At 38.7% G+C, this 12311-nt stretch overlaps 1 protein-coding gene across 1 annotated transcript in view; it reads right to left on the bottom strand.

Moving 5' to 3' along the window:
* The window catches only part of ENOX1 (ecto-NOX disulfide-thiol exchanger 1), a 282243-nt gene that overhangs the window by 49688 nt on the left and 220244 nt on the right, over nt 1-12311 (bottom strand). The window contains exon 13 of the mRNA XM_028526797.2: nt 496-598. Within this exon, the coding sequence (XP_028382598.2) occupies nt 496-598 (103 nt within the window). The remainder of the gene's footprint in view (nt 1-495; nt 599-12311) is intronic.

Consider the following 12311-nt stretch of genomic DNA (forward strand, 5'->3'; position numbering starts at 1 on the left):
TCATGTCTATTTGATTATTAGACCAGCCAGAAAAAACTTGAGGGTAGAGAAAATTTTATTTCTCCCCCATAAAAGCATTACAAGTCTGTCCTCAGGGTGTGGCCTCTCTTGACCCTGGGAATCTGGCTTGGTTTGAGACTTTTGAACTGGACCCAACCTGGCCTCTTTCAACATAGTTGAAAGTGATGTGTTCAAATTTTGAAATTCAGATTCATAACATGTGAGATGCAAATTAATCTACCTTCTTGTACTCAGTTTTATGTTGGACAAACAACTAATAAACATGGTTACAGAAGAGCAAAACCCTCAGTGATTTGTACATTCCTAACTTGAAATGTACATAATAGAATCTTGACAAGGTTAATCTCATCTCTGATCACAAGGCAAAGCTGTTTAAATTATTAACAAGTTGGAGGCGAATTAATTAAATATTATTTAAGTGAATTACCTAAGAATAATTTAACAGAACACACGAGGAAGATAGAATTTCCTTACCAATAAGTAGAGCTTCTTTTTCTGATTTTAAGCCTTGACTTCTTTTATCAATATTGTTTTCTCGGTCTTGGTTGACTAATGCAACTGTTAACACATTGATTTCCTATAAAGTTAAAAAATAAACAACATATAGGTATTTATGTAGATTTCAATAAAAGCCACCAGGTCTGTTAAACTCTAAAAAAGAGGTCATCACTTACATTTATAACTGAGGATCAACTTTTATAAGTAGTTGATCTATTTGCCCAACAGTAGAAAATATATAATTCTAAAATTAAACTCCTGGCTACAGCTCTCAGCAAACCAAGTAATTCTCTGCAAAAGTGGCAAATTTGGTGCAAGTTATTGTACATTTTGTCCATATTCTGATTAAACTGTTAGCAAATTCTGCATTTGACTATATGTACTTTAACATATTTTATTTTAAATATGAAAAATTTTTCTGAAAAGCACACACAGGCTGATTTATAATACTACGCTAGTAAATTGTGTGTTGGAGGAAATAGGGTCTATTGCAAAGGTAAGATAGAGTTGTTAGGAGTGTGTAAGTGGAGGAGGTATATATCCTTCTGCACAACTGCAAACAGCAGGTAAAGCAAAGGTTGGGAAATTCTTTTCTTTGGAAATTTAACGTGAAGAATTATACAGCAAATCAGTAACACATGAAACATTGAGGCTGGACCATTTTTAGTTCTTCCTATAGTCTTTTTTTTTCTTAATTTAAAAACCAAAGATAAAGATTTAACTCATATCCTTCCAGACTTGATATTCCGGACTCAAAATGAAACAGTGATTTAACAAAAGGTCAAATGTAATGATCAGAGACCTGTATATATGGGGCAGTGGACTCATTAGGGTAGTTGAATCTTGTTGGGGGGAAATTTCTTAGATAGGTCTTAAGAGGAATTAGCATATTTAGCAAAGAGTTAAGGATAATGTTTTCAGTAGATGGTGGGGAATCTGCCAGAGTGTAGGTGGATAGGGACAAAGGAAAACTTAGAAAGCCTGGGCAAATGGTTTCACAGGTGGTACCAGGACTGAAACTGGTTATAAGATATCTAGCCAGTTACTACAAATAAATAAAATTGGCCATGTAAAGGAATACAGGAGACCTTTGAAAGTAATAGTGAACACGTAAAGAACACAAGCCCCATCTGAAGGCATTTAAATAAAAAAGAGAAGAAAAAAAAAGCCCTTAGTTCATGCCAATAAGAACAGATCGATGTGCTGACTAACCCATGATCTTCTACTTTGTAAATCAGGGATAATTGGAAATTGCCAGGAAAGAATTTTCTCCTGAAAAATTGCAGTTGGTAAAGCAACATTTAATGAACTATTTGGAGGCTCCTCTATAAGTTACACTTACTTGCTGAAGAATGAGTGGTCAGGTCTGAATGAGAGGTGAAAATAGGTAAGGTAAAGAATTGGGGGAACCACAGTGTTATGACAGTAGGTCACAAGAAAGGTTTTGGTTGACTAGAGGGTACCAACTGAGGCCTGAGGCTGATGGTAGGAGTGTGCCCATGAGGACAGATGTCAGAAAAGGCTTAGGGAATGGTCAAAAAAGAGTCTGGAGCCAGCTGGACATGTCATTACAGGAGAAAAATACTCTTACACTTCCAAAAAGGGATCTTGCAGAAATATGCTCAAGAACTTTAAAACCAAACAAATCCAAAGGTTTATGTAGATGGGAATAACATATTTTATAAAGAGGGTTACATGGAAGGGAATAGGAATTCCTTCTGTGGTGAAGTTCTTAGGGTGTTTTGGGATTAGACTGTGTTCATTAGAGCAGAGAAGGCTGTGTGGACACTTCATCTCCCTGGGCTAGTGGGTTCAAGGAGCTTGCTAAATTCTCTTAATGGCATTCCCTTAAGGAAAAATAGATCCCCTAGGGACATGGCTCTGGGCTCTGTAAAGATCTCCCAGCAGAGGTTTAGGAGGAAAGAGGATGGAAAAATATTAACTAGGGTAATGACTGTATCACTGAAGAGAACTAACAGTAATGAACCTAAGGCTGAGTGGAAATAGTATCTTTAAGAACGGGTGATCAGATCACAGCCTGGATGATAATTGGGGACAAATGAAATTACGGGGAAGAGTTTAGCAGTCAACATGCCTACATTAATTGCCAAAATTGAGTGGTGTCCTGGGGCCATCACACAGTTGAGGACCCAGGTTTAGGGAGGGAAATGGACTGAAGAGCTGGCAGCACATCAAAAGCCGGCGTGAAGTGGCAAGGGAGGAATAGACTGAGGCCACTGGAGTGCTGTTAGGCACCTGTCCCCATATCTAAAGCTGGAGTCATAAAGAAAAGGGGACTCAGAGCTGGTTCCAAAAAATCCTATTGAGTAACGATGCCTACAAGGAGCTGACATGGCCTACCAAACAAAGATGGCTACTTTGATGATGTTTTGGGGTTGGGCAAATGAGGATAGAAAGATAAAAGGTAGAAATTAAGATGGACTATTGCAGCCTGTGCTCTCCTGACTATCAGTGGCATGCTCTCATGTGGGCATCTACAGTGGCTGTGGGGTAGACACACTTCTTTGCCAGGCTCTACAGCAGTCCCGGAGGCATGGGCCTGACAGAGACCAGGTCTTGGTCGATGTGTCAGCCTTTGGGTACTACTGTGAGTTGTATTCTGGGTGGAGATGAAGGTGCTTTTCTTTCTTTTCTTTTTTTTTTTATAAGGAGTACCTTTCCTTCATTCCTTATTTTATTTTATTTTTTTTTAAGATTTTATTTATTTATTTTTAGAGAGGGAAGGGAAGGAGAAAGAGAAAGAGATAAACATCAATGTGCGGTTGCTGGGGGCCGTGGCCTGCAACCCAGGTATGTGCCCTGACTGGGAATCGAACCTGTGATGCTTTGGTTTGCAGCCCACGCTCAATCCACTGAGCTATGCCAGCCAGGTGAAGGTGCTTTTCTAACTCCTCCAGTAGGGACAAGGACTATGCTGGGACATGGTACTATACCTAATGAAGCTAATCGGGCAGGCTCCAAAGAATATAGATTATAAATTGGCCTCAAGAATCTCCAAAAGGGGAACTATCATTTCCATCATAGTCAAAGGTGTGTCCAAGCATATTAACTAGAAACTTGGCTCTACAACATCATTTAGTGAAGTGGACCAACTTGTGATTACTCAAAGGAGTTATTGCTACATGCCCTGGAGCCCAAGCCTGCCTGGGGAATAACGTAAAACTCAGACTAGCTGACAAAGTCACAGAATTAATGAGATGGTGAACACTTATTTCATACCTTTTACTAGAGACAAAATTTAAAGTCAATCCAATGAGTTTTAAGGGCTAGAAGACAGGATGGTGATTTTAGATAGCCCTTTGATGGGCTCTGCTCTTATATTTTTCCTCTATTAAAAAAAGGGGAGTGGTGTTTTAGTAACTCATTAATCATGGATTCCTTAGAAAAAACAAGTTAGTTTGATTTGTCTGTATTTATAATCAGGCTGAACAAGAAAATTATGATTTTTGGTAAGCTATGAGTTTGGAGTAGTCTACAAAGCACAAAGTAGATATAAGTGACACCTGTTCTCTCTTTCCATGTTTGTACTAGTGCCTGTGAATCTAAATTATCTTCCAGTGTTTGTCAAAGGAGCTCCATTGTCATGACTAGTAAGGTGAAGAAAATACTGTACATAAAGAAAATTTTTTAACTAAGTAACTCCCCTAACCAAACCCTTGTTGCATTTAAGCTAAGCCTGTTTTTACTTTCAGCCACTCAATAAGTATTTATGTCACAAACGTATATCACATGCCACTCAGGGGCTAGCAAGCAATTCTCATAAAAGGTCTATAAGAAAGCTTATAGGAAGTGTCAGTAGATGGAGCTGGAAGAAGTACATAGATCATAACAGGAAGTTTGGATTTTATTTGGAAGGCTTACCTAATGAACAGTGTTCAGTAGAAAAGTTACACGAATGATTCTGAATTTTAGATTACTGTTTTGGAGCCAACTGAAACTGGGGGCAGGGATGCCAGCTTGGAGCCTCCTGCAACAGTCTATTTGTTTTCTACCTTTTCATGATGAGGGTCCAAACCAAGTAAGTGGTGTGTGTATACAACATAAGAGATATTCAAGAGGTGGAACTACAAAGTACCTGATGACCTGATGAATGAGGGAAATGTTGAGAATAAGAAGGTACCTTGGTGAACAGGAAAGGAGAGTAAGAAGCAAATATGGGAAAAGATGGTGTGTTCAATTTTGGAAACATTAAACTTAAGGTTTCTATGACATCTTGTCAAGATATTTGGGAGAAAGTAGGATGTATAGGTTTTATAACTTAGTGAGTCCATGACAACTGTTTTTATGAGTGTTTATTAGGTTGTGTTTGTATCTTGATGTCTTCTTCTGGGACAAAGAAAAGGCTTGCTTACTGCTTGATATAAAAGGTAGATATTCTAAGCTCAGTGTTACTCTCCTGTAATGTAACCCCCACACATATAGGCTTCCATCTAGGCCCTTCTTCAGGAGAAGGGTGATCAGGCTATAAGATCCCTAAGATCTGGTGAAGCCAGGGCAGCTGTCTGGTAGCACATGATAAAACCTCAAATGGACTGTTGCCCAAAATTGTTATGAGAATAACTAATCACAATAGGGACAAATTTGCCATAATATTAAACACTAAGGTAGCACATTTTCAAGAGGACATAACCAGTTTATGTTTCATCTTTAACTCTGTAAACAAATGGGTCAGTTCTTAAGTCCTGTCTCAAGAGTTTCATATTCTCTACCTAGGATGTTCCAACTATCTATTTAGTAATTGGGTAATGTATTTTACTGGGACATTGGATCATTATTTAGCAAGGCTTTGCCCCTTTCCTAAAAACTTCACTGTTCTGCCCTGGCCAAGTACTCAGTTGGTTAGAGCATCGTCCCAATATACCAAGGTTGCAGGTTCGATACCTGGTCAGGGCACATACAAGAAACAACCAATGAATCCATAAATAAATGGAACAACAAATTGATGTTTATCTCTCTCTGAAAATCAATTAAAAAAAGAATCAACCAATTAATACATAAATAAGTGAAACAATGAATCGTTGTTCCTCTTTCTCTCTCTTACTCAAATCAATCAAGAAAATGTCACTGTCCTTATTATTCCATTCCACTCCAAACCTTTAGAGAATGGAAGGAAACTAAGAATGGAATATTTCATTATTAGAAACACAAAGTTATGAAGATTGTTTTTCATTTACCCCATTAAAATCCTTTACCAATAAATGTAATATGCTGCAAAGAATGCTGTGTCTACTAGACATTCTGGAGAAGGTGTTCCAGATGCCTAGAGTTGCACATTGGACATGGATAACAGTGGATAGGGTTGGAAGGGAAGGGAAGTTACTAAACAAATTGTTAATACCATGCAAAGTATACAGAGGGAGAGGACTTTGGGATGGACATGAAGAGTTTCCCCACAGTGAGGTCAATAGGATTATGAAACAGTATTTTAAGGGAAGTGGTAAGAATACCATTCACTTGATAGAGTAAAAATCACCCCAGCCTAGAAAAGGCACAGTAGGTGACAATTCTGCACTTGGCAGGGGAATGGACAGAATTGTCTAATAATCTTCTCTCTTACCTTTAACCATAATTTCTGTGACACTTAGAAGGTCTTTAATAATAACTAGAAACTAGATATCATGGCCTTCTTTTTTAATACTTCTTAAATAGCTTGAAGGCAGAAATTTCCCCTCTAAGACTCCTTATCAACTACCTTATCACTGAGAAATGATCAAAGTAATTTATCTATTTAGAAAAGTTCTTTTTCAATAATTTACTGAGGTAGAATTATACTTTGTTGTTTTGTTTTGTCTCCCTCTACCCACCCAAGCACCTAAGAATAAAGAATAATGGCTTCCCCAGTTCATAAAATCCTTTCATTATTCCTCTCATTTCATTATTCCTGTGGCCCCCTTAACTTTGGTGCTATTTTGTTTTACTGCAAAGCTCCTTGAATATGAGAGTCTGTGTTCCCTGACTCACTATTTGAAATCTCAGCTTTCTTGACACTTACACCATGAAGCTGTCCTTTGAAAGAGTTTCAGTGACTTCCTGTATTTTCTCAACCCTCTTACCATGTGACATATGAGTTCTTTGACATCAGTGACTTTTAAACCATTTGCCTTATGTGCTTCTGTTACATAAGATGTCCTGGTCTTTTTCCTCCTAATTTTTTGTTTAGTCCTCACTGGCTTCTCCATTCCTTCTGCTGGCCCAGCATACATGGAGAAGAAGGTAATTTTCTTCTCCTTATACTCTAACTTTGGTACTTGCCCAAGTTTAGTCACCACTTTTTCCTTCTCCCTTTTTATCAGAGTTCTTTCATTTCCATGGGTTCGACTATCATTGCACTTTTTAACCCTGTTTCTTATCATCACCTGATCATTGGGCTTGTCTGCTTGAATTTACCACTGCCCAGTTCAAAGTGACAATGAGAGATGGCCATGAGGTGGTAGGAGAGCATTCTTTAGCCTTGGCTCTTCCATTAAGAACTGGCTGACCTTGAGCATACCCTCTCCTCCCTTTTCTTCACCACTCCCTTATTACATATTTACACACAATACAAGTCCCATATTTTCAGAGACATTTGTGCCAAGCTACTTGCAAGTTTTCCTTATTTCAACACATTTCCTATGTCATTTATGTGGCAGTTGATTATTTAGCACATTTAGACAGACTTGGCTTTCACTGGTGTTTGTTTCTTCAACAAAACCAGCAACTCCTTAGGGCAGTCATTTACCTGACAAGGTGAGGAGGCATGGCTGAGTGCAACTGTGTTCTAATTCTGTCACCATTATTTATGTGCTGCATAACTGCAGGCAGGGCATCACTTAACTTCCTCTTGTGTAAGACAGGGATAATGACCTGTGCCTGTTGCCCTGAGTGTCTCTGGGGTTTCTCTCGGGACCAAACGTCATATGTGAGATGTTGCCTCTGAAAATTATAAACATCTATGAATATATTGTGGCATCATTATTACCATTATTATTCACTTTTATTATTCACAGAACTGACTGGATATAGAACATGCGCATAATACATACTTGGGGTTCTGAATCCATGTGAGAATTATGTATAAAACTCTGACTTCAATCATATAAAATATGTATGCAAAAATATATAAACTAACTGTGGTAGTGCTCAAATAGTGCATATTTTTTTCTATTTTCTACATGTTCTGTGGCAATGTTGTTATACTGCTATTCTTAAAATTTATTTTATTTTTTAAAGATTTTATTTACTTGTTTTAGAGAGGGGAAGGGAGGGAGAAAAAGAGGGAGAGAAATATCAGTGCATGCTTGCCTATCTTGTGGCCCCTACTGGGGACCTGGCCTGCAACCCAGGCATGTGTCCTAGTCTGGGAATAGAACCGGTGACACTTTGGTTCTCAGGCTGGCAATCCACTGGGCTGCACCAGCCAGGGCTGTTATACTTAAAATTTAAAAAGAAATAAGAAGCTAAAGACATACAGAGGCCATTTTGAAGAGCTATATGTAAGCACAGAGTAGCTGACTATTTCATTGAATAACATACTTAGTGACACTCCCCCACAAATACATGCTAAATAGAGAGACCACCACAATGTGACTTTCCCTGTGGTCCTACAAGGGCTGGCAGCCTCACAGCTACTAGTGCATGCAAGGTAAGTGGGACAGTTGTCCAGATCTGCATGGTAAATTAAAGACTGACCATATCACCTCCCACTCTGCCAACACCACACCACAAGGCTCTCATTCCTTCTCTGCTTTCCTTGTTCCATGGCCTTGTTTTGTTGTTTGCTTCTAGACCCGACTCAAATATTACACTCCATGAAACCAGGGTCCCTGAAGACCACACTCAAGATACCAGTCAGCTATTTTAATATCCTTTACTCAATGTTTTTTTTTCTTTTTTTCCAAAGTACCACAAGCAATCCGTCAAGTGATATAACAGTCTCCAATAACCTTCAAGCTATTCCTCAGTGACTAGCCAGTGACAAGCATGTAGCAGGTGCCCAGTGGGTGATAAATGGAGTGACCCACAAAAAATGGCCTGAAATATTAAACAAATGATGGATTTGGACACAGCACACTAGTTTTAATTGCTACTGACTTGCTGTGTACCCTTGTTTTCTTATTTCTGTTTGTAGAAACATATGATCTACAGTGTCTTTTTGTTCCAAAATTCCATGCTTGCTCTGTGCTCTTCCCTGAGTTGGAGCTTCCCTTCAGAATGAGCCCATCAACTTGATACAGGCAGCTAACTTGATATGTACTTATCTTGGATTTCAATGCCAATAAAAATTAGAAAGGGAAGGGGGGGTGATGGGAAACAATAAAAAAACAAACGGATGAAAAAAGGACTGTTGATTATGAGTGACTGAGTAAGCTTCAAAATTTCTTATGGTTCAAGGAAAAGTAAGAATTTTTCAATCCCCAAGAGCAAACAGGATCTCAGGAATTTTCTGTGGGTCAGAAGTCCCAAGGCCCTGCTAGTATCAGCTGCTGAAGTTTGGTACCACCAGTGCAGAGAGCTGTGGGCCCCACCCACCTGTGCCCTTTCCCCAGAAACCTTTGATGTCCAGGGTCTGCATGAGGGAGGAAAGAGGCCCAACAAGCTTCAGCCTCAGAGAGACAATTTGAAAGCAGGCCTATGGGACTCCTGACCTCAGCCAAGATTCAGCAATTTACTACAAACCAACCATATTTTACATGCTAAGATGTTCTACCTCATTGGGGTTCAATTGCTGGCCACGGGGTACATTCATTATGTTCTTAGATAAGTCCAAGAACTGTGTTTTCTAAGACTTCCAACTGTTATGATTAAAATAGGTGAGAACTAGTTATAGGTCCTAAAAAGGAGCCTTTCAAGAAAGACAGGTGTGGTTTATGTGCTATAGATAATCTGGATACAGCATTTCTGATCATCCTTGGTTGTATTTATTTAATAAGCACTTATATAATGCTTAGTATGTGCAGGTAGTATTGTAAGAACTTTACAAATATGAACTTATTTAATCCTTATTACAGCCCTATGATGTCATTACTGTTGCTTTCCCATTTTAAAGATGAGGAAATTGAGGCATAGTGAGGATAATGACTTGCTGAAGATCACATAACTAGTTAAGAAGCAGACTTGGGACTTGAACCAATGCTTTCTTGCTCCAGAGTTTTAACTACTGTGCTAGGCTGCCCCTCTTGATTGCACTCCTGGCACCTATCAACATCTTTGTCAAGTCTATTGAAAGTATCTATTGAGCACTTGGACTGAGCCCTTTCCTGAAGGATGTCCACATTCCTGGCCATTCAGGAGCCAGCAGGGGCTTCATGCAGGACCAATGAGCAGTGACTCTCACAGTTATGACTACAAATGGGAGCAGGACAGGAAGCCAGGAGGGGCCTGGCTGAGGACCTGTGTTGCTAGGGACAGGGGACTGGCTGGCTGCTGCTGTTAGGTGGTGACAGATTTCCTTTGTACTAGTGTGACTTGTAACCATGGGCTGTGCAGCAGGGAAGGGTTTCAAAGGCAGAGTTCTGGGAATGAGGAAGAGGCAGCACACGTGTTCTGGTTTGGAAGATGCTGGTGGAGGAGAGCCGAGGTCAAAGCAGCACTGCCAAGAACAAGTGTGGGCCAAGTGCAGGACTGACCAAACAGGTGAACAGGCTTAGGCAGGGGGCTTATGCATGTGGTAGTGAAGCAAAGAAAAGGGAAGTGAGTTTTAAAAAATTTTAAACAAGTCAAGTCTGATGACTAGCAGAATAATGATACCAGAAGTAAAAATCATAAAGAATGAGAAGTACTGGCTCCAATACTTTAGAAATATTGGATGTGAGGTCTTGGGAAGGCAGCTGGAAATACGGGGCCTGAGTCAGGAGAAAATCTGGGCTGGGAGTCACTCTGTAGCCCAGCTTCTGTCTCTCCCTATCCTGCATGGTCCCAGTGTACACCTGTCATTCCTGTCACTTCCAAAAGTGTCCCTGCCTGGACTTTATGTGATGGCTCTACTTGCAATCATTTCTCCACACAGGAATAATGTCCTCAGTACCTAGCATAGTCCCTATATACTAAATCTGCAAACAGTATTTTTTGAAAGAACTCATTTTAGGCCTTCGGTAATATTTGTTGAATTATATCAAATGAATCTGTTACTTCGTAGAAGATAAACATCATAGGTGAAACTGACTGGCCTCATAGGTTTGGTCAGTACCCTTGGCCTGTGGCAATTTATTAGGTCTATGAAGAATACATAGAGTGGGCAGTGAAAAACCAATGCAATCAGCTTGGATATTTTACATCCTTTTGGTCCCTAAATACATTTGTTGTTGTGTCATTTTAAAGTAAAATAATTTCTTTATTATCTTAAGGTAAAAAAGTTAATTTTGAATCTGTATCTATTATTAATGCTTTCAATATGTTTTTAATTTAAATATTAACTTTTTTGGAGACCATGATATAAGCTCATAAACTTTTTTCTTTACTTTCCTTTCCAAAATTTAAGACAATTCTTTAGTTCGCTTTAATTCTTAATAACAACCTTCCTTGGTTTTCCCATTAGAAACATTATATATATACATGTTCAATGTGGAAAATTTACAAAACATAAAAAGAAAATAAAATTAACTGAAATTTGATTACCCAGATATAAGCACTATTAACATTTAAATATTTACCTTTTATACAGTTTATAGTTGTTCATATGGAAAATAATATAACACAATAAATAATACAAGGATAAACTGTAAACTTACTTTGCCCCACCCTGTATTTCATATGTAACCATCCTCCCACACAGACACATATAATAATATCATAGACGTATACCAAGGCCTATCGATAAAGTATCCAGCCATGCACTATGAAAAATAGAGATATTTATTGAAGACAAAAGATACAAGAAAAATTGTACATAGGATGATGACATCTCAGTCCCCTTCAAAGTTGTGGCCTTCTTGAGGAAATCTGGTTTATTGGTTGTGGTTTGAATCAGGTCATTAGTAACTGCAGCACCATGTTCCTCCTGCTCTGGTAGCAGAAGCCACGGAACAAATTTTGCCTAACACGTCTCATGCCAAAACCCTGTGTCAACCCCCAGATCAGCTTCTAGTTCTTGCACTGTCAGTCACCAATCTTTGTCGACTGCAGTCTATACATGTTCAACATTCTCAGGTGTTCTGTTTGTTGCAGACCTTCCAGAACATGGATCACTTTCAATGAATTCTCGACCATCTTTGAAGTGTTTGTACTACACTTTTATTTGTGCTGCATTCACTGCATTGTCTCTGAAAGCCTTCTGTATCATCCAAATAGTTTTCACAGAGGAATGTTCAAGCTTAACACAAAGTTTGATGCAGATTTGTTGCTCTGTTTGCTCAGTCATTTTGAATGCGATGGCCACATAGTATACATGCTCACTCAATACAGTCTATCACTCCCACTGACTAGTACAGTGAAGTTGTCACTGTTCACACATTCACATTCCAGTTCACTCTGCTTGGCTGCCAGGTTAAATTGAGATCACATAAACTGTTCTTGTTATATTAACAATGGCTGGACTTTTTCTGGACAGACCTCAGTATATACATGTGTTGTATATATGTACACACATGCATATATGTATATATTATTGTTTAGTTCCTATTTGGAAAACTTGGATGATTCCCACATATACTTTAATTAGAGAAAAAAGACTTTGATGAGAAAGAGTAATTTCAATTTTGTAACATTTCCTATTAAATACCAAGAGCATCAGTGTTGCCTGGATTATCACTTAATTATGGATATCACAGTTCATATCACATTTAAACTGGGGTCTC

Source organism: Phyllostomus discolor, chromosome 11, assembly GCF_004126475.2.
Source record: "Phyllostomus discolor isolate MPI-MPIP mPhyDis1 chromosome 11, mPhyDis1.pri.v3, whole genome shotgun sequence".
In the NCBI taxonomy this organism is placed as follows: domain Eukaryota; kingdom Metazoa; phylum Chordata; class Mammalia; order Chiroptera; family Phyllostomidae; genus Phyllostomus; species Phyllostomus discolor.